This window comes from Gopherus flavomarginatus, chromosome 14 (assembly GCF_025201925.1).
Source record: "Gopherus flavomarginatus isolate rGopFla2 chromosome 14, rGopFla2.mat.asm, whole genome shotgun sequence".
In the NCBI taxonomy this organism is placed as follows: Eukaryota; Metazoa; Chordata; order Testudines; family Testudinidae; genus Gopherus; species Gopherus flavomarginatus.
This window is the reverse complement of record NC_066630.1, coordinates 31134849-31162368: the sequence shown is the minus strand read 5'-3', so window position 1 is coordinate 31162368 and position 27520 is coordinate 31134849. Positions and strand designations below refer to the sequence as shown.

Below are 27520 nucleotides of genomic sequence, written 5' to 3'. Positions count from 1 at the left end.
TAAGGTTGTAAACGTAAAATTCTGCAAGGAAAGAGGCTTTATTTAAATACGTCGCATAACTTTTTGTTCTCTTTCCGGCGTGCGATTTTCCAACAGTTGCCAGCCCCAGCTTCCTAGTTCTTTTATTTCAGGGGAGAGGGGGAGCAAGGGGGTTATGGAAAAATAATTGTGTGTCTCTCTCTCTATACTGCATAACACATATATAAATTATAAAACCGTAGGGCAGGGTTTAAACCTTGGTAAAACACAGAACTGATTGGCGAGTGCTAAAACGAGATTGGAAAGCAACTCAAATAAAAGACCGCGACGTCAGTAAACAGATTTAGAGAAGGGGAGGAAAGGGAAAAAAAAGCTAGTGACAAACCCAGGGAGAGAGCTCTGGGCAGGCGAGGGAGAGAGAGAGACTTAAAAGAAATAGGAGGGGCTTGCGCGAGACTAGAAATGTCAATCAGAGCCCAGAGTCCCAATAATCTCAGGCAATCTGTTAGGACCTGACCTGAGTCCACTCAGATCAATAGGAAAAGTGAGAGAAGAAAGAAGCGATCGGACCGTGTACAGCAGCGGCCGGAGAGCCAGAGGAGGAAGCTCACGGCCTCTCCAACACCCCTCTCTCCCCCTCCCCTCCCCACCCATGTCTGCAAGAGTTTGCAGGAGGCACTGAAAAGTGCAGACAGCCAGCAAGGGCGAGCGAGCCAGCTCCCTCCTCTTCTACCAGCCCTTCTACTTTCTCTCCTTTCTCTCCCTTTTTCTCTCCCCCCTCCTCCTTCTTCCCCCCCCCCTTCCCTACCCCCTCTGCCCACCATGTCTTTCCCCCAGCTGGGCTACCAGTATATCAGGCCGATTTACCCCTCTGAGCGCCAGGGGAGCGGCGGCGCTCGAAGCGGGACAGAGCTCACCCCGTCCGGTACGCTCTCCAATGTTTTATCCTCCATGTACGGAGCGCCTTACGCCGCCGCCGCGGCAGCTCAAGGATATGGTGCTTTCCTGCCCTACACCGCCGAGCTCCCCATCTTCCCGCAGCTGGTAAGAGCCGCGCAGACCCCCCCTCCCCGGCCAACCTCCGTCCCCCCATGCCCCTGGGTCGCCCTCTGCCTTGAGGGGGCTTGTTGGTGTTTTCGGAACGATTCGGCTTTGGCCTTTGCGGAGGAGCGATTGGCACTGAAGTGGAGAACTGGAGCGAATCTCTCCAAGGAAATCCGACTTGCCTGCCTTGCTGTCGCCTAAGCAAGCCCCCGATTGTTTTATAACCAAGCGACCATCTTCACCTGGATCTAATTCTTTCGATGGGGGGCGGCGGGGGGAGGAGAGTGGAGGAAAGGAAGGGTTTTTGGTGGTTGTTTTTAGTTTTTATTTTTACATTGCTTTCTGTTTGTGTGAAGCCGGGACAAGCAACACCGAGTTAAGGACACGTTTGCACATTGGCAGGATTTTAATGATTAAGGAGAAGAACAATGATCTATTTTTTTTTTTTGGTGGCCAGTTAAAAGTGAGGCAGGTACGGGGGGGCAGAGTCATGAACTGTAAACAAACCAAAGTGGGGGCTTGTTGTTTCTCGCTGCGCCAAGGCAGGTTTGATAGGGATGACAATCTGCCGGCGGTGTGAACGGCTGGGAACAGAGACAGATCCACGCACCGAAAGAGGGGCCTGGTTGAATTTCTGCCGGGAGAGACTTTGATTGACAGTTTCTGCTTGTGCTCGTAGGGGTCTCCGAAATGCTTTAGAAGTGTTTTATAAACAGCACGTCACGCTACGGGGGCCGCAGCACTGGCCGCTGGCTGGCTGCGTTGTTGTTGTTACAGAGGGTGTGTGTGTGTGTGTGTCGCTGTGTGTATGCGCGCCTGCCCGCGCGCCCATTTTTATAAAAGCGGTTGCAAAGTTGCAAAGTGGGGCTGCAACGGCAGGTCGGGGTGTCCCGCTCGACGGGGGGCTGCACCCCGCAAACGGGGCCGCCTAGGCAGCTCTGAGCGCTGCCTTTACAGCCAGGGAGAGACCTGCCCGCTCCCGGCCCCTTTCACTCCATCGGCCGCCCCCCAAGTCCCGGCGGGGGCTCCCCGCACGCCTGCCCAGTGGCCCGGGACACCTCGGGGAGGGGAAATCCAGCCAGAGCCCTATTCTCCCTCCCGCCCTGAAACCTTTCTCTCTCCTTCTCCCCGCTGGCTCTAGGGTGCCCAGTACGAGCTGAAGGACAGCCCCGGCGTGCAGCACCCGGCCTTCCCGCACCACCACCCCGCTTTCTACCCCTATGGGCAGTACCAGTTCGGGGACCCGTCCCGGCCCAAGAACGCCACCCGGGAGAGCACCAGCACCCTCAAGGCCTGGCTGAACGAGCACCGCAAGAACCCCTACCCCACCAAGGGCGAGAAGATCATGCTGGCCATCATCACCAAAATGACCCTCACCCAGGTCTCCACCTGGTTCGCCAACGCCCGCCGGCGGCTCAAGAAGGAGAATAAAATGACCTGGGCGCCCCGCAGCCGGACGGACGAGGAGGGGAACTCGTACGGGAGCGACCACGAGGGGGAAGAGGACAAGCGGGAGGACGAGGAGGAGATCGACCTGGAGAACATCGACACGGAGCACATGGAGAGCCAGAAGGACGAGCTGGAGGAGGACCCTGACCTGCTGCACTCCGACTCCAAGACGGACTCGGAAGGCTCCGAGGGCTTCGAGGACTTGCCCGGCTCCGAGGAGCGCTTCCTCAAGGCCATGGAGGGGGGGCGCCCCCACCCGCCCGCCGGGGGGCTGGAGCCCCTCAAGCTGCCCCCCCAGCAGCACCGCCTCTCCCCGCCCGCCCCGGCCTCGCCCCCGACGGAGGGCAGCTTAGCCAGCGTGGGGCAGAAGCCCAAGATCTGGTCCCTGGCGGAGACGGCCACCAGCCCGGACAACCCCCGCAAGTCCCCCGGGGGCGGCAGCGGCTGCTCCCCCCCAGCGGCGACCCCCCAGAGCCTGCCGCTGGCTCCGCCCCCGCCCCACAGACTCGTCTCCTCCTGTCCGCTGGGCAAGTTTCCGAACTGGACCAGCCGGGCTTTCTCGGCCCACCACCACCACCCGCACCCGCTCACCTTACTGAGCACTCCCCACCTGCTGGGACTCGGGGCCACTCCCGGTGCAGCCTCCAGCGCTGCAGCCATCGCTGCCTTCCCCAGGCCCGCCGACCAGGCTCAGAGCACGGAGTCCGCTGGAACAGGTGATGGCTAAGGGGTCTCCTGGACCTGGGGGCTGGGGTGGGGGGCAGAGTGTGGGGAGAGGTGGAGGGACAGAGCTGGAGAGGCCCACCCCATCCTGCGGGCAGAGAAACTCCCCTCCTGCCACTGTCCCTTGCTGGCTGGATCCCCTCCTTCCCCAGACAATCAGCGCTTCCCTTTGGGGCTGAAACGGTTACAGATTTTGATCCCTTTGACTCATCTCGGAGCAGCTACGTAGAGGCCTGGGGGACCCATCAACCCAAAACAGTTTTAAAAAAATGGAACAACCCCAATGCTTAAAATCCCAACTCTTCCAAATTACTAGCAGCCCAAGAAAGGGGCGGGTGGGGGACTGAACAGAAAAATGATAATTGGTTAATATAGAACCTCTTCTTTGTTTTTAATGGTAAAATTATTCTCGCTTGGCCAGCGGGGCCAGTTATATTTCAGGGCTAGTTCTCTATGTTGTTGCTTGTGTTTGTTTATATTTTGGAACCTGTCTCCTTTTAAGTTAGCATTAATTGTGGTGCTGTGCAGAGACCTGCAAGGCTGAATTGTATAGTTTTGTCAGTTGCAATACAGTCACTTCCTGTGTTTCGCGTGGAAGAGAATGACTAAGCGGTGCTAGTTCCTTTTTAATGCAACACGGCGACGCTATTCAGTTCCTAAAAATAATAACTTGCCACCAATGGAGATTTTTGTTGTTGTTGCTGCTAAAATAGTCATCGCTGGAACTCTTTTGTGGGGAAGACTGGCCCTGAGACTTGCTTCAGTATTTTACAGTCACTTCTACAGTCGACCAATCCTCCCCCGAAGCGACAATGTTCTCCCCTGCGGCTTCATTCGGGGACGGGGGGAAAAGAGTAAATTTAAAAAGGAACATTTTTTTTCTGTTTTTAGATCGATCTAGTGCCTTGGAAGTAGAGAAAAAGTTAATAAAGACAGCTTTCCAGCCAGTTCAGAGGCGGTAAGAGATTACTTCCTCAGTCTCCTATGGATATATATATATATACACAGAGAGAGAAAGTTGTAAATAGACCATTTTCTCTGCTACTTTGGTTCTCTTTACAGTATCTAGTCATAAGCAGCTTTTTCTTCCCCGGAGCGGTTTGTGGGGGTGTTATGATCATTTTGAATATATAAGTATTGTTGACTTTGCAATTTAGTATTGTCGACTTTGCAAACGATTCCTTGCAACGTTGCATCAGGCACTTCTTGATTTGTGGGCTTACTATTTTTGTGTTTAAAATAAATAGGCAAGGCAGCAGGAATAGTTACCATAGTCCTTATCCCTTAAATAGTGCAGGTAAAAATCAGGCCTGGATAAAAACAAAGGGGGAATTCAGGGGGAATTCAGAGAACAGTAGCAAAAGATACAGGAAGGGAGGTGGGATACAAGAAACTTCAGCCTGATCCTGCCTAGCCTCATTCATGAATAACTCCCACTCAAGACAGTGACACTTTGGCCGGGAAAAAACGGATTGGGCCCATCCTATATCACAGCTAATTAAAATGAGTATAAAGTTTATAGACATTTTTAATATTTATATTTAAATATTTTTTATTTAAAACCAACAAATTGCTATCTAAAGTTAAAAATCAACTGTGCCAACTAAGCCGGAATAGAAATCCTGTTAAATATTTCTTCTGTGTCATTTTTTTTCCAGGCCCCAGAACCAACTTGATGCAGCTATGGTTCTATCAGCGTTGTCATCATCATAGTTAATTTTTATTATTATTAATATTGTAATGATTGTGTAAAGAAAACAAAAACAACAACAAAAAGCTCTGTATAGTTACAACTTGTAAGCATGTCCGTATATTAAAATTTAAAAAAAAAATAGAAAAAAAAAGGAGAGAGAAAGAAAGAAAAGAAACCGCTTCTGTACTATCATCTGGATTAGCTGAGTTCGTGAGGTTTTTTTGGAAGTCCAGTGAGAATTAGGTGTCTCGATTTTTTTTTGTATATACAGTAAAAATGTACATATGTGTGAACCAAATTGTACAAGAAAGTATATATTTTGGCTAATAAATAAACTGTTGCCACTTTGACTACATTCTCTTCCGCCACCAATGGAGTTATTCCCCCCCGCCCCCCGCCTCTGTTTTTTAAGCCTGAAAAGGTGGCTTGGAGAATTTTAAATAGGCCAGTTTCTGCCGATTCTAGATGCCCGGTCTGCTCAAAACTTCTCTGGAAGGCGGCAGGAGTTTGAGGGTAGAGGATCGAATCGTAAAATACAGGATAAAGGGCGCGGAGGGGAAACGGTAGGGGAACGCGGCCGAGGAAAGGCAGGGCTGCGGAGAGGTTCTTTCTTTCTCGGGTCTCTGGTAAGGGAGACGCTGAAGTTGCATGTCTGAGGCTCGCACCACGTCCTTTCGGGGCTAGCGTTTTAACTGTGGGCGAGATTTAGGAGCCAAACCTGCGGGGAAACCCCCACAGAAACAGGATCCCTCTTCAGTTATTTGAAAAAAAAAAAAAAGAAAAGAAAAGAAAAAAAGCCCTTTGTGCTTGCCCCCCGCTCATGCCTGGAAAAGCTCCGCGGGAAGGCCAGCCTTTTCGGGGTACAGACTGTGCAGAGGGTGGGGGTGCAGGGATTGCCAAGGCGAAAGCTAAAGGAATCAGGAGCAGAGGCTGGACAGAGGGGGAGTGAGCTCTGGCGTGGAAGGTGTGCTGGGATCTGAGGTTCTGGGGAGGGCTGGATCGCTATTTTACACGATTCTATTATATTTATTATGCTGCCTTTTCTATTTATAAAGGCCTTTGCCAGAACGCGATAGGGGGAAGGGGTGTCTTCGTGGTAATGAGCCCAGGGAATTTGGTGAAATCTGGAACTGGAGCGCCCTCTGCAGGAGGAAAACACCCTTTCTCTCCTGCAGGCACCCTTGAAAAAAAAATGACACCTATACAGTTACCGGGCCCTCTTCCCACTCGAACACCAACTGGCAACATTTTTCTCTTTTAAAAATAGTTTATGTTCCTGTCTTCTTTTGTCTTGTTTTCTCCGTTGTTCTTTGAACGGTCTGGCGGTTATTTGTTTAAGAATCAGAGCTGCGTTGGTTTCCAAAACCGATGGCCATGTAAGTTACACCTATAGCCTGGGGAGGGGAGGGTGATTTAAAAATCCCCTGGGGAAAAGTAGAAGTGGGTGGGGAGAGGTGAGTCTGGAGGCCTTTCACTTGGTGAGCAATGACTATCTGGGAGCAGCTCAACTGTGACCTATGACCCCCTCCAGGACCTTATTACTCGGTGTTAGCTATGGCTGCCCTCCTCCCCCACCCCCGTACAAGTGGCAATTGAATCATGGAGTAAGGGAGGGTTTGATTTAAAGAAAACTTCGAGAGCCTCAGAGTCAAAGAGGTCAGACTAGAGAAGAGCCTTGCTTTCTGTCCCTGGGAGTAACTGCTTATGTAGGAAACAAGCTACACTGCAAGTTCAATGAATGGCAGCAAAACAACAACAGAATGGGGTGATGGGGAGTCTTTGTCGATTTGGTTTGACTTCCTTCTTTGTGCATTTCTTGTTGAGCTTCTGTTTTGAGTGAACATGGCTTTTTAAGTGCTGCCTAGACTGTGAAGGAATTGGAGATGGGGCCTGGCTACTCTTTTACATGATATTATTTAAAATAAAGATGGTTTGTCTTCTGCCAGCAGTAAAATAATGACAATAATATCTGGTATCATTATAATTTGTTGTGAAGCTGCCCTGCTGCAGGAGTGGTAAAACTTACTGGATCGCCATGTGAATAAGTTATTGATGGGATACATTTATATCGTATGAGTAATATAGCTCTCTGTATATACTATGTAAAGCTTTTAGAGCCTGAGCCACTAGGGTGCCTAGATATCCCTATTTTATACAGACAATCCCGATTTGTGGGTCTTTTTCTTATATAGGCTCCTATTACCCCCCCATCCCGATTTTTCACATTTGCTGTCTGATCACCCAACACAGCTCACTGAAGTCAAGGGACATCTTTTTTCATTGATTTCAGTGGGCTTTGGATCAGGTCTTGAATTCTCAAAGTAACAACAATATTTGGGTTCGAATACAAGTGCAGAAGGGAGCTGCTCTCCTAGTCAGGAGAATTTAGAGCAAATAATTTTCTAATGAACTGTTACTTTGATTGGGGAGCATGTTGCAAACCCTGCACAGTGAAAGGGTAGGGATCACCCACCTAAAACAGGGGGTTTGTTATGCCTAATCTAAAACACACCCTCAAAAGGCGGGGAGCTATTGAGATCCTCCCCAATTTGGTTTTAATTAAAATAGCTACAACTTTGCAAATTACATTTTAAGCTGAGGCTAGCTGCAGCGTCGACAACTTTTAGCTTCATTTCCTTGGCAAAGTGCTGAAAATTGGTCAGCTCTGTAAGAGGTCAAAACGCTTAGAGTCACTTCAATTCTACCTGCCAGCTTGAGAGTGCTGGGAAAATTGTGTCTGCAACCTGAAAGGAGCCAGGGCTTCAGAGGGGGAGGACTTCCTCATGCATTTGTCTTTTCTCATTAAGAAAATTAAAGCAGACACATTCTAGAGGCTGACCCCTTTGCTTTAGACTTAGTGAAATCAGTACAATCAAATTAAAACCAGCCCAGGCCTTTTTTCCCTCCCTTTCCTTTCCCCTGGTAAATTCCAAAATTACATGTGAGCAGTTATTGAATGTTAAAAGCTAAAGTAAAGTCTGTAATGAGGTCGAGCAGGGCTATGTTGAAAATGACACGTCATATTGGCGCTAACAAACTATTGTGATTAACAACTTGGGCTGTATAAGCAGCAGGACAGTTCTTGCCAGCTTGTGTTCAGAGCCTCTTGCTTACGTTCCCTCTGTAATTTTTTTTACTCATCCTGGCAGTGGCAGAATTTTGGAGGTGGTGATTAAATGGCTGGGGCCTTACTTATTTCGGGGCCAGGTCCTATGGGAAGAAGGGTGCTAGGTGCTAAGAGGCAAGAGTTAAAATGAAAGTTAAAGTACAAACAGAAGCGCATAGCTGACATGCTTCAAGTTTAGACAGTGCAAGATATGCAAATGTGCAGGGGTGTGCAGTATTGACATTTTGAGGTCATAGTGATAGGAATGTATTATTTATAGGATTTGGTTGCAGTAGGCTGCTAAACTACATTTTAAATTCTAGATATTTGTAAGCAGCACGTTTTTTGTCTCCCCCCTCCTCCAAATTACATGATTGGTATTCCAACTGCCAGGCGTATGTTATTGTTGCTTCACAGTGGAGTGAATATACCTTGCAGTGTGTGTGTGTGTGTGTGCGCACAAATCCCTGAGCTTTTGTTAATAATCACTGCAATGGAGCAGGCTTAAGCACAAACAGAGGCAGGCAGAAGGGGCCCAGAAAGTTTAGCAGTTTGTAATCTGTGCATTTTAGCTTCTTTCTTTTTAAAAATGTGCTCTCCCAGCACCAATCACTCAGGAAATAAATAGGTTTTCTCCCTGCAGCCCTAGGTGTCTGTGCAACAGCCTTGCGTGTAGTTACTACAGATGAGCAAACTCCTTGGGTGGTATGTATAGCAGGAGGTTGTATCTCATGTAAATGGAACCCAAGTTGCTGTATTTTATTTCCCAGCTTCTCTTCCTTCTGGGAAAAGGTTAATCACACATAAGATTTGGGGGGGGGGGGGCAGGGAGAGCCAGAGGCAATTTCCTCCCACCCTTTCCTCCTCTGGAGTTGCTGGAGAAGTTGTCTTCCTCAGAGAGGGAGTTCTATTGAATGGGTGGTGTGGGCTGCCTGGAGGAATCCATAGGTCTAGCCAATCCTCAATAAGGTGGAGGAGACTCCCATTAATTTTGTGAGCAAAGATTTTGCAATGCATGTTTCAGGGAGACATTCAAAATCTTGTTTACATGTTTGGAAAGCTCCGTCTCTCACTGTCACAGTTTACTGGAACTCGAGCAGGGACTATTTGAGACCTCTTAGCAAGGCCTCCCTGTCTTTCCCTCCCTCCCTCCTGCTCTCTCTCTCTCACTCAGTCTCTCTTTCTAGGCTGCTCTCTTCTGTCTAATCAATTATCTTCCTAGCTAGTCCTTCTCAAAGGTGAGAACTTATTATGCATATTCATAAATCACAGTGCCCAGGCCTGACACAGATTGATGTAATCATCTCCTGCTCACTCCCTTCCTCCATGGGGCAAGGAGGGAGGAAGTGACACAGGAAGGAGATGGCAGGAGAATACTTCCAAGCTGTCAAACCAACTTCTAGCTGAGCCTGTTAGAAAACAGCTCTCAGAGTTCAGCAAGCCATGTAATGCTTGCCATTCATTGCAGCCAAAGTGCCTATCACGGACTTTTGATAAGAGAGGGGAAAGCTCCTCTGAACTAATAAATATCAGTGAGTTGGCTTCAGCACACTGCTCCCTCTCAATCTACTTAACCATTTTGCAGACAAACAGAAAGTGGGAAGGAAAATATTGTTTAAAAAACTAAACAAACCACCTTTTCTGCTATCTAGAATCAAAATATACTGTGAAAATAAAAATGAAACCTTTCATGTTATACCCTTGCTTTTTTATACTTCTTGGATAGTTCAACCCCATTTTATCCCAGTAGAAAGAATGCATTCTGTCACAGTACTTGATCATGTAAATCACAATATTAATGTCATAGTCTCTAATATGATTACCATCCTTAATATTTAATCTGCAGCTGTTTTATTTGGATAAATTGGGCAAACTTTAAAAAAGAAAAATAAGTCTTGAATTAAATAAGTTATTGCTTCAGTGATTTGCAGGCTAACAGTCTCATTTTGACTGTTTCTGTAGGGTTTCAGGATATTAATATATCTCTGATCTGTGATGATTTATGTTTTCCAACATATGCTCAGGCATGGCAATTTTCAAAATGCAATTCAGACTACGCCGTTTACCTTCACGTCTAATATTTACATGTTCAAAATTCTTTTTTTTTAAGACCGATGAGAAATATGAGTGAAACAAAACAATAATACAATCTGCCTTGGAAGCACTAACAAGATACAAATCAAAGTGAGCCCTAATCATGTACTTTTGAAAGTGTTCTCTTCCCTGTTAACAAATGGATATAAGAAAATTAAGGCTTATACACAGATTGCATTTTATCTAAGAAAACCAATAAAGAGATCACAGGTTCTTATTTTACATAGGTTTGACTATAAAACAGAATAAAAAGGAACATGCACCTTTTAAATATTTGCTTGGATGTTAACCCTTTAAACAAAACAGTCTGAATCTGCAGATTGGGAAAAGGATATGCTGCCCTTTGGGTTTTTAGGAAGCTGATGTTTAAAAGTGTAGTATATAATTAAGACAAAATCTTTCATTAAATGCTGAAATGGGAACAAAGCGACAATGGCTGCTTGCTGACTCTGAATGTCCAACAGGCCTCTTTACTATTCAGCAAATGGAAGATATTAAACAACATTTTGCTTAAAGGTATATTGAGACCATTTCCATTAGGACATGGTGTCATTCATTTATTCACGTGTTAAGTAGGTGTCCTTGTGGCTAATGAGCAATAATCAACAGTGACTCCACTTTATTCCTTTGCTCCCAGCAATGTTAAATACTCTGATGGAGTCTCTTTGCTGACACACTAGAGAATACGGTTAAAAAGTGCTACAGGACATTCTCAGCAGAGAGCAGTCACAGGCAAACACATTGGAAATAGCACTTTTATTACAGTCTCTTCTATTAGGAGCTTTGTTCTCGTTGTTTTAGGCAAATCAGATGGAAAGCTCTGATATTCATTTGAAGATGTTTTATGCCTTAAATATCCAAGATTCTAAGCCTGAGAATCAGTTTGGCTATTGCTGTGAACCACCTGCTTTATAAAAAATTGGCCACCTGTTTTATAGAAATCAAAGGTATGATACAGTACATTTGCAAGGTTTTAGATACAATTATTCGCACAGATGTTCAGTAGAGGAGTGATTTAGGATAAAACCGTCTATGCAAAAATTTAGTTTGACATAGGTTGTATAAAATAAAGTAACTCTGCCACCACTTAATTAATCCATTTTATTACATCAGCCTCAGCAGTTATGAGGGGAAAAAACCTATATAAATATAGTTTATTAAGCTACTTATGATTGTTCCATCACTTACGCTGGAGCCTGCAGCTTAGTTGTCTTCTGTGTCAATTCCTAAAGTTTGAGGTAGAAATGAATCATTCTTGGTCATGATTAAGCTTAAGTTCGAAATAAAGTATGTCAATCAATCTGGCTGAAAATCTTGCTGCTGTCTAAGTTGGTTATGCAAAGCACGCTAAGGTGTATAGGCATGATCAATTAGGTCAAGGGATGTGATGGCACTCCTAGCCATAACGGCATGTCACTTGGATTCCTCATTATTTTTAGCAATTGTAGAAATGCATGTCAGTAGGCCAGCTAGCCAGTCTAGAATACAATTACTAGCTATGCATGAAACTATGGTTCTGATATATTAACATCTTATCACTAAATTTATTTTCAAACAAAACAGTGAAAAAGGAATATGGTCATTTCTGTCGAAAATATGTGAGCACCACCACTGAATAGAATTCATCAATAATTATTAGTGTACCACACCAAAAATACACAATCCTTATCCGCATAAATAATTCTACATACTACTGCAAGCTCCATAGGAAACAGTTAATTTGATATGCATAAAATATATGTTTTAAATGAAATTAGATATAAACAGTAAGCTTCTTCATACTGATTTGCTTCCATTAATAAGTGATTAGCCACTTCCCAATAATTTAATATGAACAAGCATTTAAGAAATGTTGTAGGACATCAGGGTTAGTGTGTATGTGCTCATATGGAAGACATGTACAAGGTATTATTTATTAATAGAGCCCTGCAAATCTGTGATTAGCCACATCTGTGGATTGCAGAGGGACGCAGATCCAAATTTTATAACTAGACCCCTGCAAATCTGTGGATATATGCTTTATAGCTGCAGCCCATGTTTGCAAATTGTGAATTTGGATGCAGATACAAATTTTGTATCTGCGCAGAGCTCTAATTGTTGAATGAGACTGTCAGGAAATTTAGGGTCAACATTTAGGTTTTGTTTACCAAATTAAATGAATAAACTAGTATTAATAGAAATCGTTTCATGAAATTGAAAATGAAAATTCAGTGGAAAGACATTTTCGGTCAAAGCGAGCTATCATGTTATACCCACTGAAGTCAACAGGACTGTTTTCTTGAACAAAGTAACAAAGATGTGACCCTTTGGTTTTAAACTTTTCTCTGCAGGTTCTGCACCCACAATATTGCAGCCTTATGCTAATACATGAGAAACTGGAAGTGAAACTGGCTAGAATCAAAAGTGAAACAGACTAGTCTGTTTTCACAATCCAAAAAAAGTAACCTGCATAAATGGAGAAAACTAAATTAAATTTTAAAATGCTTTCACTTATCAGCATCTAAGATATAATCTGCGGCCTGGGTACAGATGCTGTTTTTTGGTAACATATGATTTTTTTTTTAACTTGACATTATCCCACTAAGAAAAAGAGGAGGGGGATAATATTTTGTTCACTGCAAACAAAATGCAGTTAAACCTTGTGGATTAATATATTTAATCTAGTAAGAAAGTCCCATTCTTTTCTTTCGGATATCAAAATGGAGCCATCATCAGTCAGTTAGTTAAATAGGAGAGTCTGGAGAGTAAGTAAATGGAAGAGCTTTCAAATACAGAGCTAAAACTGCCCAATGAATGTGTAGGGGACACCAATAAAAAGATTTTGACTTGTGTTTTTACCCCTTCCCCAGTTTATTCATTGTTTACTGACACCTCTATGGACAGAGTATTGAGGCAATGCCCGCCCAAGCCCTGGGATGTAAAAATGTCATCTCTATTGTGCTGCTGGGCTGGCTTTGATGCTGCCGCAGCCCTTTGTGTACACTGCTAAATTCCTTTATAAGGCTATCCTGCTTGTCCATACTGAACATCACCACAAAAGCTTGTCTTATTGAGAAAATAAAGTCAGAGAGAAGCCAAATGAAGGGTGATTGGGCCTTTCCTGTAAAAGGCCTACTATTCACACGCCATAGTCTTTTTTTTTTTTTTTCATTCCAGCATTATAAGGTTTGGCTTGAAGTACCAGCAAACATGGACACCCTCATAAAACGGCACATTGAAACAGTCTCTTCTCAAAGCTTATTTAAGTTATCCTTCCTATTATTTATTTGGAATGATGGCCTCATGCCTAGAACAAAAACGAAACCATTTGGCCAGCGTTTACTGAAGATGTTAGATTTTAAGCAAAACAAACAAAAGAAATGTGCTATGATTGTTTTGTCCCAGAAGTTTAGTAGGCAAGCAACTCAAATTTAGTTCAGTGAGTCTTAAAAGAAAAAAAAATGTGGCTAATGTTATGTTAGAGGAAGCAAAAAGGATAGGTTTGTCATTTATTATGTGAGAACAGATTTCAGCAAATCTTTTGAAAGACGAAACCAAGGTTGGGGGAATCGCTCTCTCTCTCTCGCTCTCTCTCTTTTCACCTCTAGCAGCTCTTCTGCTTCTTAATGCTATTCTAATTTTTTTTTAACTGAATGTTAGTGGGCAGGCTGGAGACAAAGGCTGGATAAGGTCTTATTCTTTAGGAATAGGCCAGTGGAATGGGAGGACAGTGATTTCATGGCTTTTGTTACTGAGGTTAGGGAACTGAATTCTCTCACTGAATTAGAATAGTAACAAGTGGGACTGGGGAATCTCTAGGGCTTTTGTAGTGCACTCATCTGAGAGATTGCGCTTTTCTCAGCCCTTCAGATTTATTTTGCCAAAGTTACAGGGCAATTATGGAAATGTGCCCTTTGAAGCTAGGCCGATTTCTCTTTATTTTCTTCCCCCCTCTCCTCCCGACAAAGCAAAGCTTCCCTTGCCTCCTTTTTTTCAGCAAGTCGGCAAGCATTAGACAGTGGGGTTGCAAGTGGTGATTCAAACATTCTTTTGAATAAGTGATAAAAAGTTTTAATAAAAATATGTTAAAAATAGACTTTGAAGATTTTGAGAAGGACGTGTAAAATAACAGCAAGGGAATGACATCCTAGAAATGGCTTTGTGTCTGCAATGTGTTGGTACATGGAATCTCTCCTATGAAAAGAGCCTTAGTGAACTAAGACTGCAGATGACTGGCAGGCATGTAGTATGTTTGGCTAACTGATTGTCTCATCTGTCTTAGTTCCTGCCATGCCAGTATAGTTGTCAGCTCCACAAATTTAGCAGGATAAGTGTTTTTCTCCTTTTACCTCACATCTTGGTAACAAGAGGCCCAGAATAAACAGAATTATACTTTCTCAGCTTTGTACATTATTTATCATTGTAGTTCAGAATCTCAGTGCCGCATGTGAACTAATAAGACATATTTTTTCCTTCACTTGATACACTACTGTTAAGGAAATGTGTCTGAAACCAGATGGTAAGAGCTGGCGTTGGAAAGTACATGAGAAGGATTGTTCTACCTCAGAAGCTCAGTTTTATAGCTCTGTGTTCAGCTTGTACTCTGTTTGTTTCTTTATGGCTGTTGGATTACTCTGCTCTTGCAAGATAAATTATCATTTTTCTGGGACATTTAACAAATGCCATGGGCCAAATTCCGATTCGGTGTAAGTGGGTATGATCCCATTGACTTTCATGGAAATTACACCAGGTCTGACTCTGGCCTGACACACAGACTTTATATCAGCTAGGAAATGTGTGTGAACACAAAGTGTGATTGTTTGGTTTTGTAATTTGTGGGTGAATATCTTTTTCCTTGTGACGTGTTTTTTTTTAACATAGCACCACAGCCAAATTTAAACCTGTGGTACAGATAACAGATTTTGTCCCTGTGAGTGCACTGTCTGAAAAATTTGCAGTAGAACATTCCTCCTAAATACACAACCATTTGACAGCATGCAAGAAAGGCTTTACCTACCTATGGGAGTGGCTTTGCAATAAAATAATAATAATAATAATATTGGCCTCAGTCATTCCATTGGTTTCTGTGAAGTGGTTGCTATGGCAGATTTCTTATGGTGGGTGCAAAAAGGAGGAATGCTGCCTCTGTGGCATTGATCCTCTGACACAAAGGCCCCTGAAAAAGAGCTTCATGCAAACTTGGCTCAATGGAATTTTAGCAGGGGTAGAATGGGGAAGAGTCACTATCTTTGGCATTTTTCCTCCTCCATCTGTCCCTCATGCCCAAAGTCTTCTCTGAGCTTTAGCAAAAATGCTAAGGGCCCACTCCTGCAATCCATCCGCACCTGAATAGCCTCAATGATTTTAGTGGGACTAGTCACACATTTAAGGGCTGAAAAATCAGGCACCCGATTATCACACATCATCAACTTATCCAAATAATTCCAAGTGCAGGCGCAAAATAAACAAAAGAAGCATCACACCATAGAATATGAGGAACGCTAGGCCCACCTGCTAAGTCTGGATCCATATTTTAACACTCTGGAGTTTCAAGGTATTTGGGTCCCATTATAAAGTGAAGATGTGTTCGATGAGATGTTTTAGTTTAACTTGTTCTAAAGATAGGGCCATTTATTTGCTGCAGGTCTAGATGTAGGTGAGGATACAAAACTCATGAGGTCAGATGTGATGTTTTAGTTCAGGAGTCTCTTTAATTGAAGTAGAGATTTGGTCATACTTAAAAAGAAAGAAAAATGTGCTCAAAATATCAAGAAACCTGCTGATACATAAGCTAGTAGGGTGTGGAATTGGCTGCCAAGGAAAATGGTGGAAGACCCACTGTCTGGTTGGGACACAACACTACTAAATATGCACTGGAGAATAATCTTTTGTTTCCGCAATCCTGCCTTGGCAGGGAAATTGTCTAGATGATTTGATGGGGCTCTTTTCTGTCTTCTATGGTGGTTATATTTTCAAACAACCTGACACTAAACAACATAAACCAAACAGGGTGCACAAAGATCCTGAGATCAAAGAATGTCACAGACCTACTCTCATGATTAGTGCATGATGGATCAGGCCAGAGCTGCTGCCCCAAGAGTGAGAACACCCTGCACTTGTTGTCATTAGATCATATTATATTTATAACTACTACTTCAGGAATTCCGGCTCCATATTGTTTTAGGCTTTAAAAAATAATAGTAAAAGACCTTGAATCATACTTGCTAATGTAGTTTACAGAGCATGGGGGTTTGCCAACTCTCACAGATGAAGCCCCTTGAGCAGTCCTGCTTCTGTGTTCTGCAATAGCTCCAGCCTGCAGGTGGTTTTCAGTGGTGCACATTACAGTAATCTGGCCTTGAGGCCGCAAAGACATAGATCACGATGACAAGGTCTGTGCCTGGAATTAAAGGTCACAAATTTTGAATACTTTAGAATCCTTTTTTTTTTAAAAAGCCTCTTTTGGCGATTGCTTTCATAAATAAAGAAATAAAAGCTTTCCAAGTTCAGATTGCTGTCAAAAATGACCCTCGGGATGCAAACCTCAGTTTGCTTGGGTTAAATCCCACCAATACATAGGGCAGCCATCAAGCGATGAGCTCTTCCAGATGGTGTGTCCCACAACGAATATTTCCATATTGTCTGGGCTGAGTTTTAGCTGTTTGTCATGTATTCAGCCTGCCGTAGAAGTGAAGCAGCAGTATAAAGATAGTCAGTGACTCCCTACCGCTGCAGGAAGATAAGTATTAGCAACAGATATAGGCTACCTAAGATGATGTTGCCTATTAGCTCTATGAGTGGACTTCAAATAGGTGTATTAATTCTCTGACCATATGAAAAAATGTACAAGTAACCATTTAGTGAGTAACAAAGCAGCATACACAAGAATTGTTTGGTTCCTAGTGCAACATGTTCATGCTGATGCTTCTAATGCTATCATCTTCTGCTACAAAAACCACCATACCCACTGCTGTCTATCCCTTGCTCATGCTCTTAGATTTAAAATTGATACATTCTAAGTCTTTGTGTGTGTTAAGAGGAGAAAAATCCACTTCAGACTTCCAATGATGGAACTGCCTGCACAGCGAGGTCACTAACTATTAAGGGCCTGCTGCCTACCTGAGTAGCAAGAGCGAGGGCAAAGAGCATCTCCATTGCCTCCCTAAGGGGGTACCTGCACCACCAGAACCTGTGCAGGAAAAGAAGGAGCAGTCAGACTACTATTCCTCCACTCGTACAATAGGGAATTTCCCACTGCATTACATTAGTTTTAACCTAGTCATTGACTTCAGTTAAGGTAGACTGGTGTAAAACTAGAGTAATGTAGTTCTCTACAGTCATGAAGCTTTGTTTGAAAAGTACAAGTGCAGGACAGAATCATGTCTGGTATTACTCTTTTGGGACACTGTGAAAGAGCTACTGAGGCATTCCATTATATTGCTCACAACCCTTAGTTCAAGGATATACCTGAAAGACGTAAATCAGATATGAAAGAAGAATCTACAAGTGGCTAATATGTTAGCGAAACTGTTTTACTATATTTGATCCTTAAGCAAAGTTTAGCTTTAATTTGTGCACTCAAAAAAATACAATGAAAAAAAATTTTTTAAATCCCTCCCGTTTCATCTTCCAGTGTACTTGTGCATTAGTTTCCTCTCACTCCTGCTAAGTGAGTAAGTGTGTTTGCAGTGTTAGAGAAATCTGGGTTGGAGAATACACATTTCACATAAATTAGATGGGAAAGTACAGTTCCACTATTATATTGTCTAAATTACATGGAAACTGGCCTTATGCAAGGAGTAAGTCCTCACAGAACAGGCCCTTAGGCTTTCGGTTTAATTATCATAAGCTTCCATTTAATTAAACTTATTAAGTGAGTTGGTGTAAGAGTAGGACTACCGTTTTGCAGACGATTTCTGTGAAGAGAAAATATTTATGTTCTAAATGATTGGAAAAGAAATGAAACTGTTCTAGAATAGTTTTCAATTTCAGTTTGTATGGGACAAGAATTTACCCATTTTTTTCCTCCAAAGCCTTGTCATGGTGATCTTCCTTCTGGCTTATTTGCCAGGATGGGAGGGCTTTAGGTGTTCTAAAGTATATGAAATCTACTCCCTTGCCATTTGGCCTATGAGTGAAAGCAGCCTCTTTGCAGTGGCCTGGAAGAGCAACTGCAGCTCCTCTCTGTCACTGGCTTAGGTTATGGGGGTCAGTTGATCCATATCAATGCACAGCCTGCTCACTCTCAGAGCCTGCTTCTGCCCTCCCCCTACATCAGCCACCCAGACAGCCCATGCAGGGTTGGTTCTGAGACTCTCTCTAGGGTACGTGGTTGCTCCACAGGCCCTAAGTGTGGTAGAGGGCTATGTACTAAGCAACTTCACCCAGAGTTCATGCAGGCTCAAACCTTTATTTACTGAATCAATGCCAAGTGGCTCCATACAGCATGCATTAGCTTTGTTAACTTTTAGGAAATAGCGTATGAAAACATTTATTGAATAAAAACCTGTTATCTCTTATTTTATTGTATAATATTTAAACTTCATAGGTGTCACACATGCAAGGAAGTGCTTCTTGGTACCATTCATCTAGACACGAGGTTGTGAAGCAGCAATACATAGTAGACCTTGTTGTTCTACACTTAACTGCTTTCATTTTAGAAAAAATAATTAGACAAAATTGTACAAACAAGATGCTATAAGGACAGATGGGAAGCTAACTGAGTGGTTTTTCCTGCTAATAAATATGTTTAAGAACAAATGGTAGAAGGACAAAGTACACATGATGAATGTTAATAGAACATCTTAGCTGCCTAATGAATTTGAGAAATTGCTTGAGAATGGTTAATCTGTGTGATAATATGACCCTCCAGGCTAGTCAGATCTGTGGTGAAGTCTTATCTTCTGTCTACTAGCAAGTTTCCTGAGATTCACGCTGAATTCTTATAAAGGAAAGAACATTCACAATTTGAAGAGCATATGCATATGCAATTCTGTTTTTTTTTAAATGTTGAAATTATATAAAAAATAGAAGTATGAAAAGCAAGCTCCAAGACTATGCATTGCTAATTACACTTTGATGACAATCTTTCATGACTTTTGAATACACTGCTGAGCAAGTTCTTATTTATTATAGAATCATATACATCTTTAGCTTAAAGTTACTCCACAACAGTATTAGATTTTTAGAGGTGACTGCATGCTGAATTAAACCCTGCTCATGTGCTGAAAGGCAAACACATTGTCTGAGTATTTTCCTTGTTCAGTAAGGCATTCCTTACACACTATTTACAAAAATTTCATGGGAAAAAAAATCACAACACCCACATAACTGTTTTTATAGACTAGCATGGTATGAAGGGAGTTAATCATGAAGTAGTTAAAAATGTATATAGAAATTTCAAAAAAATGTTACTCTAGACAGTCATGTGTTACCATATGAGAGACCTCAGATCCAATATGACCATGCGATTCCTCCTTCCTGAGCCAGTGGAATCAGCTTGATTTCAGAGGGAAGGAAATGGGGAGGCAAAATTAGAGGATGCTATGCCATGCTCTTAAGGCACTCTATGTTGGGTGCACCTTGGAGGAATATGGGAAGTTAAGGGAAAAATTCTACTGCAAATGTAATTTTTGATACTCATCAGAGCAAAACCAGAGAACCATTAGACCAATTTTCAGAATGATCTAAGGCTATTTGGTACCCAAACCCCATTGAAATCTCCACTGAAATTCTTAGTCTTAAGTACACGGTGATTTGCTGCTGCACCAGTTCCTTCTTTTTGAAGAATGGGATAGATTTTTCTCTTCCAAATATGAACATACAGGTTTAGAAAAAAGGAAGAGGAGCAGCTGATTTTGCAGTAGGCCTGGAGATGCAACAGAGCAAACGACAAGGCTGAGCTTAAAAATGATTTTGTATAAAATGTGAAGTGAAGAAGCTTTGTGCTTTGTGCTTTGCTCTGACGCAGTATCTATACTCCCAAACAGAAGTCTATGATCCACTTCTCTCCAGAGGTCTTAAGAAGCTCAAGAGAATGGTGATCCTGAGAATGAAGAGCAGAGAGTAACACATTTGAGCACAAGTAACACCCCACCATAACGTGCAACTGAAAAGTGAGAGGGTATTTGTAATACCTGTGTTCATACTGCATAGTTGTACTCAGGAGGTCCTGCTGAAAATACATGTATATAATTTAAGAAAAAGAAATTTTTATACTAAGAAATAATGGCTTAAAGCTTTCTTATTGGGAAAAATTCAAGCCTTTGTGCTCATATCCTAGTTATTACAGTAAAGACTTTTAAATGGGAGATATTTTAAAAGAGAACTGCATGTGGGTGATAAAAGTATCATGCTTATTTTTTTTTTTAATGCAATGGTAAAAGTTTACTTTGGGAAGGTATTTTATCAAGTTCTGAATTAGCTAGTACAATAGACAATTTCTACTTGTAACATTTATATAACATATATAAAGACAAACAAAGGATACTTAAAAAAAGACTCAACGAGCTATATAACAATACCATTGCAAGCAGGCATTTGAAGTCCCACAACTATTTAAAATTGAGTTGAGGTTGAGGCATCAGGGTCTTTAATGTATGGCAATAGAATAAGGAACAAGTTAAGAAGGACTTTGAATGTTTTTAGAAACTTACAAGCGTGCTAATTAACTGCAAAATTGTATTAGTTATTCCACCTGACTTTTGTGGAAGAGATGTATCTAGGAAAGATATGTGAACTGATATAGCTACAGCTCTGAGCACTAGCCAACACAAGGTGATGGCTCTTGGCATGGTATTTGCTGTTATGACAGCTGGAATATTTATTTTCAGTGATTCTATTAAAATACTGATAACAATGATAGAAATATATTTTATCAGCAATGACAGAAATGCAAGGAAGATTGCGGAGTAAGAGCTGGTGTGTGAGAGGAAGATCAAAAAAGACATGACAAAATCTAACATCAGCATCATCTGTGATACATACAAGAGACAGTGAAGCTTCAAAAATTAAGAAAAAAACTGATGATGGGGGTGACAGAAGATGTTCTTCTCCAGGACAATGATGGAACAGTAATTATAGACAAAGATGACATGTGATGAAGAGTTTTACTCTCAAACTCTACAGGAATGGATCTAGGCAAACATATATCAACATACTCTATGATAGCAGGAATGGGAAATGAAATGAAAGGTGAAATACATCTTCCAATTGAGCAATAACGTCAGCCTTGTGGTATCAGAAACGAGATGGGAGCCTAACAACAACAGATAAACTAACAAACGTGTCCCCAGTAGAGAGACAAAAAGAGCATCCCTAAGACAGAAAGAACCTTGCCCCAGCAATGCATTCTCATGGTTTATAAGAAAGCTGCCAAAGGACGTGTAAGCCTTCTGCATGTAATTTAGGGTTGGGCCTAGAAGGGCCTTCTTTCACGATGACCTACTGAAACCATTCTAGAATATCAAAAGACCAGAGGTCTGGATGCTGCCTCCAATGAGCCTTAGAAGTGGCATTTCTCTCAGTTTGTACTATGTATATTTAAGAGTGCCCATCTTAGGCTCTCTGTGCTGTAAAACAAAAGATTGTCACATAAAAGATTCAAACCACTGCAACTCCTCCCCACAGAACCAGAAATAATGAACAGTTGTTGAAATCAAAACCCCTTTGTGCCACAAAGACTGGATAAAGATCAGCCGTGTGAGTGCTTTTGACCAAAGTTACAATGCTGAAAGCCACTCATGGAAAATGCCCTGTTGGCAGCTTCCTCTCTTTTAAACTGAGGGGGCTTGAACTTCTCCAATAACCACTCTCTGGCCTTGTGGAATTGGAGGGAGTGGCAGAAGTGGGCAAGCATAAGAGTTGCAAATGTTGTGAGGTGTGATCTGAGCCATCACCAGTCATGTTTTTATTCTGAACAGTACACTAAAAAAGGATGGCTGGAAGTGAGACCAGTGAAGTCAAGAACCTGTTAGACACCATATGGTTATAGTGCCATAACACTCACTCTTGCCACAGGGACAGTCTGTTTAAAAAAAATCACACTTTGTTTGCCCTGCTTTACTACCACAATGCAAAAATAGTTCCTTTTGTTCAAAGCAGAAGTAAAGCAAAGCATGGACACTGCCTTCCACTTTCACTAAGGGAGCAGAGAAGGTCCCAGTTAAGACACACTGCAACTTTAATGTGAGATTCTATGCTTCCAGGGGTTGCTCTTGCAGGAATACTTTCACCCAAGGATGGAGCAATTAAGTTATTAAATAATGTCCCATGTCAAACACCACAGCAAAAGTCATAATTTTAATTAGGATAATCAACAAACACAGCTATGCCCTAGACTAGCTGTAAGATGTTCACGTTCCATTAAAACATTTCTAGTCCACTAAGGCCACGTCTACACTACAGCATAAAATCAAAATTATTAAAACCGGTTTTATAAAACTGGTTTTATAAAATCGATTTTACGTGTCCACACTAGGGCACATTAATTCGGTGGTGTGCGTCCATGGTCCTAGGCTACCATCGATTTCCGGAGCGGTGCACTCTGGGTAGCTCAGTAAAAGAATGAGACCAATAACTTCGATTTCCGTCCACACTAACCCTAAATCAATATAGTAATATCGATTTTAGGGTTACTCCTCTCGTTGGGGAGGAGTACAGAAATCGATTTTAAGAGCCCTTAAAATCGATTTAAAGTGCCTTGTAGTGTGGACGGGTACAGCGTTAAATCGATTTAACGCTGTTTAAATCGATTTAACGCTGTAGTGTGGACCAGGCCTCAGATATGACTTTTTATATTGTGCTTACATTGTTCTGTAGAGAATAATTTCCACACAAAAAATTTCCACACCAAAAAAATGCAAGGAACTTTTATTATCTCTATTACAGTGTAACCTATGGGACCAGATCAGGGCCTAGGCTATACACAAACTTGTAACAACACTGTCTTTATATCTGTACAATGCTAGCCAACAAGATCATAGCAGATTGTAAATGCCCACCCATCACTGTGTCACTTTGACTCCTACATTACACCATTTTAGATACTCTCTGTAAAAAAATAACAGTCCCATCATCAGCTCCCTATCATTTACATATAAGACACTGTCAAAGAGTTAGCTGAGACAGGAAATGCTATAGAAATGCTTGTCCTGGTCACATACACACTTACTACTCATGAACTATGAGAACTGATAAAAAGATCAAAAGCATATAAACTAGGCAAATGAGTGCAAATGAACTCAAACACTGTGATCATGTTCAAGCATGCAAAAAAAAATGAAATGGAAAAATTAGTATGGAATACAGAACTTCAGACAGATGTTCATGTAGAAACAAGAGGAAATAAGTAAGGAGGCAAACCATGCAAAGTTGGCTTGAGAACATTCAGGAATATGAGAAAAACTGTAAAGAACAATTTCCCATTTAGCCTGAAGCAGAATTAGGGCCTGATTTTGATTCCATTGAAGACATTAGTTCAATCAGCTTCACTGGGAGCCCCATCCGGCTACCAGAGTTAACAACTCAGAAACCTGTTTTCTGTATCCAAACCAAAAAAAACCCAAACCCAGAAATTTGCCATCAGAGGAACACATGTTCCAATACTGCTCCCATTGAAGTTAATTACAAAATGCCCATTGACTTAGGTACTGCGGGATCATGCCCACAACATATTATACATTGGCTAAGGCTGCACTTTTCTCTGTGGCCCCTTGTGATTTTTTCTTTCATGCTTTAAAAGAAAAATATTTATGAGTTTAACATCTTGGGATTCTTAAACATGCAAATTATGGTGTGATCATAAACAGATGAACAAATGTCTGTGATGGCCTTGGGGGCTGCCATGCTTTGCATGGGAAAACTAGTGTAGAGAATGTGTTTAGTGGCAAACCTGTTGTAACCCAAGAGCCCCCCCCCCCATCAGAGGATTCTCAATCAGACTTTTAATCCCCCAAAATGTCATGCAGTCCTTTAGCCTACTCCACATTGAAATCAATGGATGTTAGGCGTCTAAATACATTGTAGGATCGGGGCCTTCCTGCATGAGTGAAGCAAGCATAATTTGACAGTCTTGGGTGGAAATGAGCATTCAACTGTATGGGATATTTATCCAGCAGTGGACTGATAGAAATTGCTGCCGATGGTGGCACTGCTGCAGATGAGTAGTGCTGCATATCATGATTAATTTGTACATACCAAGGAATAATTAGCAGAATAATCAATGTTTGTCTGATATTTATTGTGGGATTGAATGAATTGCTAAACTGGCATCGCAATAGGAAAAAAAAACCCTTTAAAATGTAAATTCATAGATTTTTTGTTTCACTGCAGCATGTGTGATCCTGAGAGTTACCTTCAGAAACCAATCTGCCACCACTGCCGCTGGCGTTGACTTGTGAGTCTCAGCAGAGAGGACAAGGAACAAATATGGATGAAAATCAAACCACCTCCTCACCTCGCTAGGGTATGGGCCCTGCAGAAAAAGGTTGTGACACATTCCCAGAGTGGTGGCAGAAAATTTGTGTAATGACTGCCCATGCAGTACCTATCATGGCTAGGACTTCAGCCACCTGGGTTTAAAGTCTGACGCATTACATCTACTGACTCCTATGACATCTTTACAGGGCAGTGGGTATTGTCCAGGGTTCTCCGCTCAGGGTCTCATTCTGCAACCCTTGCTTTGACCCAAGGTCTACCCCCACCCCTTTCTTTTTATTAATTATTTGTTCCATGTATTTAAGTTGATTCCATGGGCGCATGTTTGGCCCTTCCCCACTGTTGAAGGGGGAGCTCTTTGTTCTTTCTATAGACAGAGCCCTCCCCTTCAAGACACTGTCCATGGTTCTCTGCTCCATGTACCCTTCTGGTCCCCTTTAATATCCCTCTGACCTCTCACCCACCCCTGCACATTTCATTTGTTCTCTATAATTAGGGAAATATCTTTCACTGCTAACTCAGACTCTTATATGTGTGTTGCCCCTAACCCCCATCCCATTCACATGAAAACCTCTGACCGAAATTTGGTGGTGCATTCAACCCAAACTAGCTGGCTTATTTGGGGCTCTAGGCTGAAGTCTGAGTGAAGCTTTCACTCAAGCTGGTAACCCACCCACTTTGCAATGAGGACACATGCTAACCCACTCAGGTGCTGATTGTCCTCCATTGCCTTCTCACAATTCACCCTGTATGTCAAGACAGACAAGTTCTCCCATAATTCCCTGGGAAAGCATCCTAGAGCAGCTCAGCTTTCTGCAGCACAAAGAACCATGGCATATTCCCCCAGAAATTCTAGAAACACACACACAAGTGCAGCACTAGTGAGGACACAGTAACTCAAGTATGGCTTTGCAGTGTAGCAGCTCACATCAGCGCTAGGCTAACCCTGGTGCTCGGATCTGGGTGCCAATCACCCAAGTGAATGCTGCAGTTAAGACACATCCTTAATTGGTACCTGCGTCTGTGCAATCCCTACTCTCTCATGAGTGGAAGCCATGGCTGTTTTTGTGGGAAGGACCTTTCAGAGGTCTCACCCCTCATGCAAAAATGTAACAGATTGATCCTTCATCACCACTCATTCAAATAGCAATTTAAAAATATTTAAAATAAATAATTGAACAAGTCATTTAAAATAATTGTCCAGTGCATTTTCCCTCTCCACTGGATTGCAAAATCATCCAGAATAATGTTACCATGTCCTTAAAGTGAATCCATTGAGAGAATTCAGACATACTTAACTGTCTTTACAGTGGAATGGAATGAAAAGCCATGAGTTGTTTCAGAGGACTGCAGTGTGCAAAGTGAGATTCCAGTGATCCACCACATAAAATTGAATTGTTCGAAGAAAGCAAGAAAGAAAATCTATACTCTCAAAGAGGGTTCTGCTTCATTTTCATAAAATATAATTTGTTATGTAACAATATAAGAAGTCTGGACGTTTTGTTACATACTTAAAATAAATTTCTGAAATTGTCTTTACTCCATTTTTTTAAAATCATGAATTTTGATGCTATCTCATAACATGAAGTACATCTCATTATAGCATACTGACGCATGTACAGCTAGCCGCAGACAGCCTTATTGCAGAGAAGAACTATTTACATTAATTAGAAGGAATTTCTTTTAAAAAAAAGTTTAGTGAAAGCAAACCGATTTGAACTGAATGTGCCTCACTGAACTACTTTCTTCTTATGTCAAGAAATTATTTGCAGTAACCTTGTCATTAGTCAGTTATGTTTGTGATATCAGATACATATGATGGCAATTAACGGCAGAACCTCAGCAGATCCTAGTAGTATGTTCACGGATAGCTACAGCTATTTTCAGCAGAGTTAAACTTACTGCATCAAAGAATGTCATAGAGAAAAGAAAATGTGGTAACTGTTGCTTTAAATTATAGCTATCATTACTTCAAAAGGATATTCAATCAGAAACCACTGCAGATTAAAACTATTTACTTTTTCTGACACTGAAAGGAAAGTAGGCAGTTTCAGCCTGTCATCTCTTAATTTTCTTGAATGAAAAAAAAAAGCCGTTTGGTCTAAGAAAAGTCAGTTGGGAATTACCAGAAGGAATATGCTGAAACAGCTCTCCTGCTTTATTTTGACCTTTCCATGCCTGTCAGCCTCCTTAAGTGTCCCAGGTTCCTTGCAACTTATTTTGCAGAGGCAGCTGGAAAAAAAAGTTGTGTTACTGTTTTGGCTACTTTAACATCATGTACGCACAGCAATTTAACAACAGGTGGAGTCCTTCTTACTCACATGGACATGTTTTCTTCCTAAAATGAGAAGGCAAAATAAATAAAGTCATGGTCTTCTGAAGAGTAAATTCCAAGTCAAAGCATAGGCTCATGTACAAATTAGCTGGAGGGATCAGAGACTTTTTCTAGTAACAGGAAAATACCATCTACCAAAAGTTTAAGCAAGGGAGTTCCTAGTCTAGTATTCTATTCAATGCAATGTTTGTTTAGGTGGGTGTTGGCGTGGGAAGGTCTGCAGAATTCTCAGAAGCTAATCTTAAATAAAGTAACAGCAATTTTACTTATACAGGTATATCCTTTCTGCCCGTTCCCCTTGCCAACATGCTTAGGATGCTGAGCAAACAGTCAAGTTACAAGAATATTAAAGTATCATAAAAAGGAGAAAAGAAAATTTTAAAAAGCTAATTTAAAAATGCAACATTGTTTAAAAAGTGTGGGGGTGAGCTGGTATCCTACATGGTTGCAAACAGTGACCACCTTAAAACTAGAGTAAAACAGTCACCACTGCAGGCAAGGAACATGTGGCACAAATCAGGAATTAGGAGGTGTGTGTGGGTGTGAAGGTGGCCCCCAGAGAATCTATGTCCAGCACAGACTTTATGAGGTTAGGCACTACAGTATGAAAACTTGTACAGTGCAGGGGTGGTCAATAAAGCTAATACCATAAGAAGGAAACTTGGTAAGATCATAATGTGCT

The 27520-nt window shown here is 42.0% G+C and overlaps 1 protein-coding gene and 1 long non-coding RNA gene across 4 annotated transcripts; one reads left to right on the top strand and one right to left on the bottom strand.

The window, feature by feature from the left end:
- Positions 1 to 385: 385 nt before the first annotated feature.
- IRX3 (iroquois homeobox 3) lies at positions 386 to 5238 on the top strand. 2 transcript variants are annotated; one of them, XM_050922568.1, is made up of 4 exons: positions 388 to 1023; positions 2165 to 3188; positions 4087 to 4153; positions 4854 to 5238. In XM_050922568.1, exons 1-4 carry the CDS (start codon positions 802 to 804, stop codon positions 4906 to 4908), a joined length of 1368 nt encoding a protein of 455 aa, XP_050778525.1. In that variant the 5' UTR covers positions 388 to 801; the 3' UTR covers positions 4909 to 5238. The 2 variants fall into 2 exon arrangements, with proteins under 2 accessions (XP_050778526.1, XP_050778525.1); XM_050922569.1 differs by lacking the exon at positions 4087 to 4153 and having other exon boundaries at positions 386 to 1023.
- Positions 5239 to 15704: 10466 nt separating this feature from the next.
- Positions 15705 to 26957, bottom strand: LOC127034088 (uncharacterized). Of its 2 annotated transcripts, XR_007769295.1 has the most exons (4): positions 26825 to 26957; positions 26630 to 26735; positions 17187 to 17256; positions 15705 to 16467 (listed from the first exon to the last, which is right to left on the bottom strand). It is a non-coding gene; the product is annotated as an uncharacterized LOC127034088 (long non-coding RNA). The 2 variants fall into 2 exon arrangements; XR_007769296.1 differs by lacking the exon at positions 17187 to 17256.
- Positions 26958 to 27520: the final 563 nt, after the last annotated feature.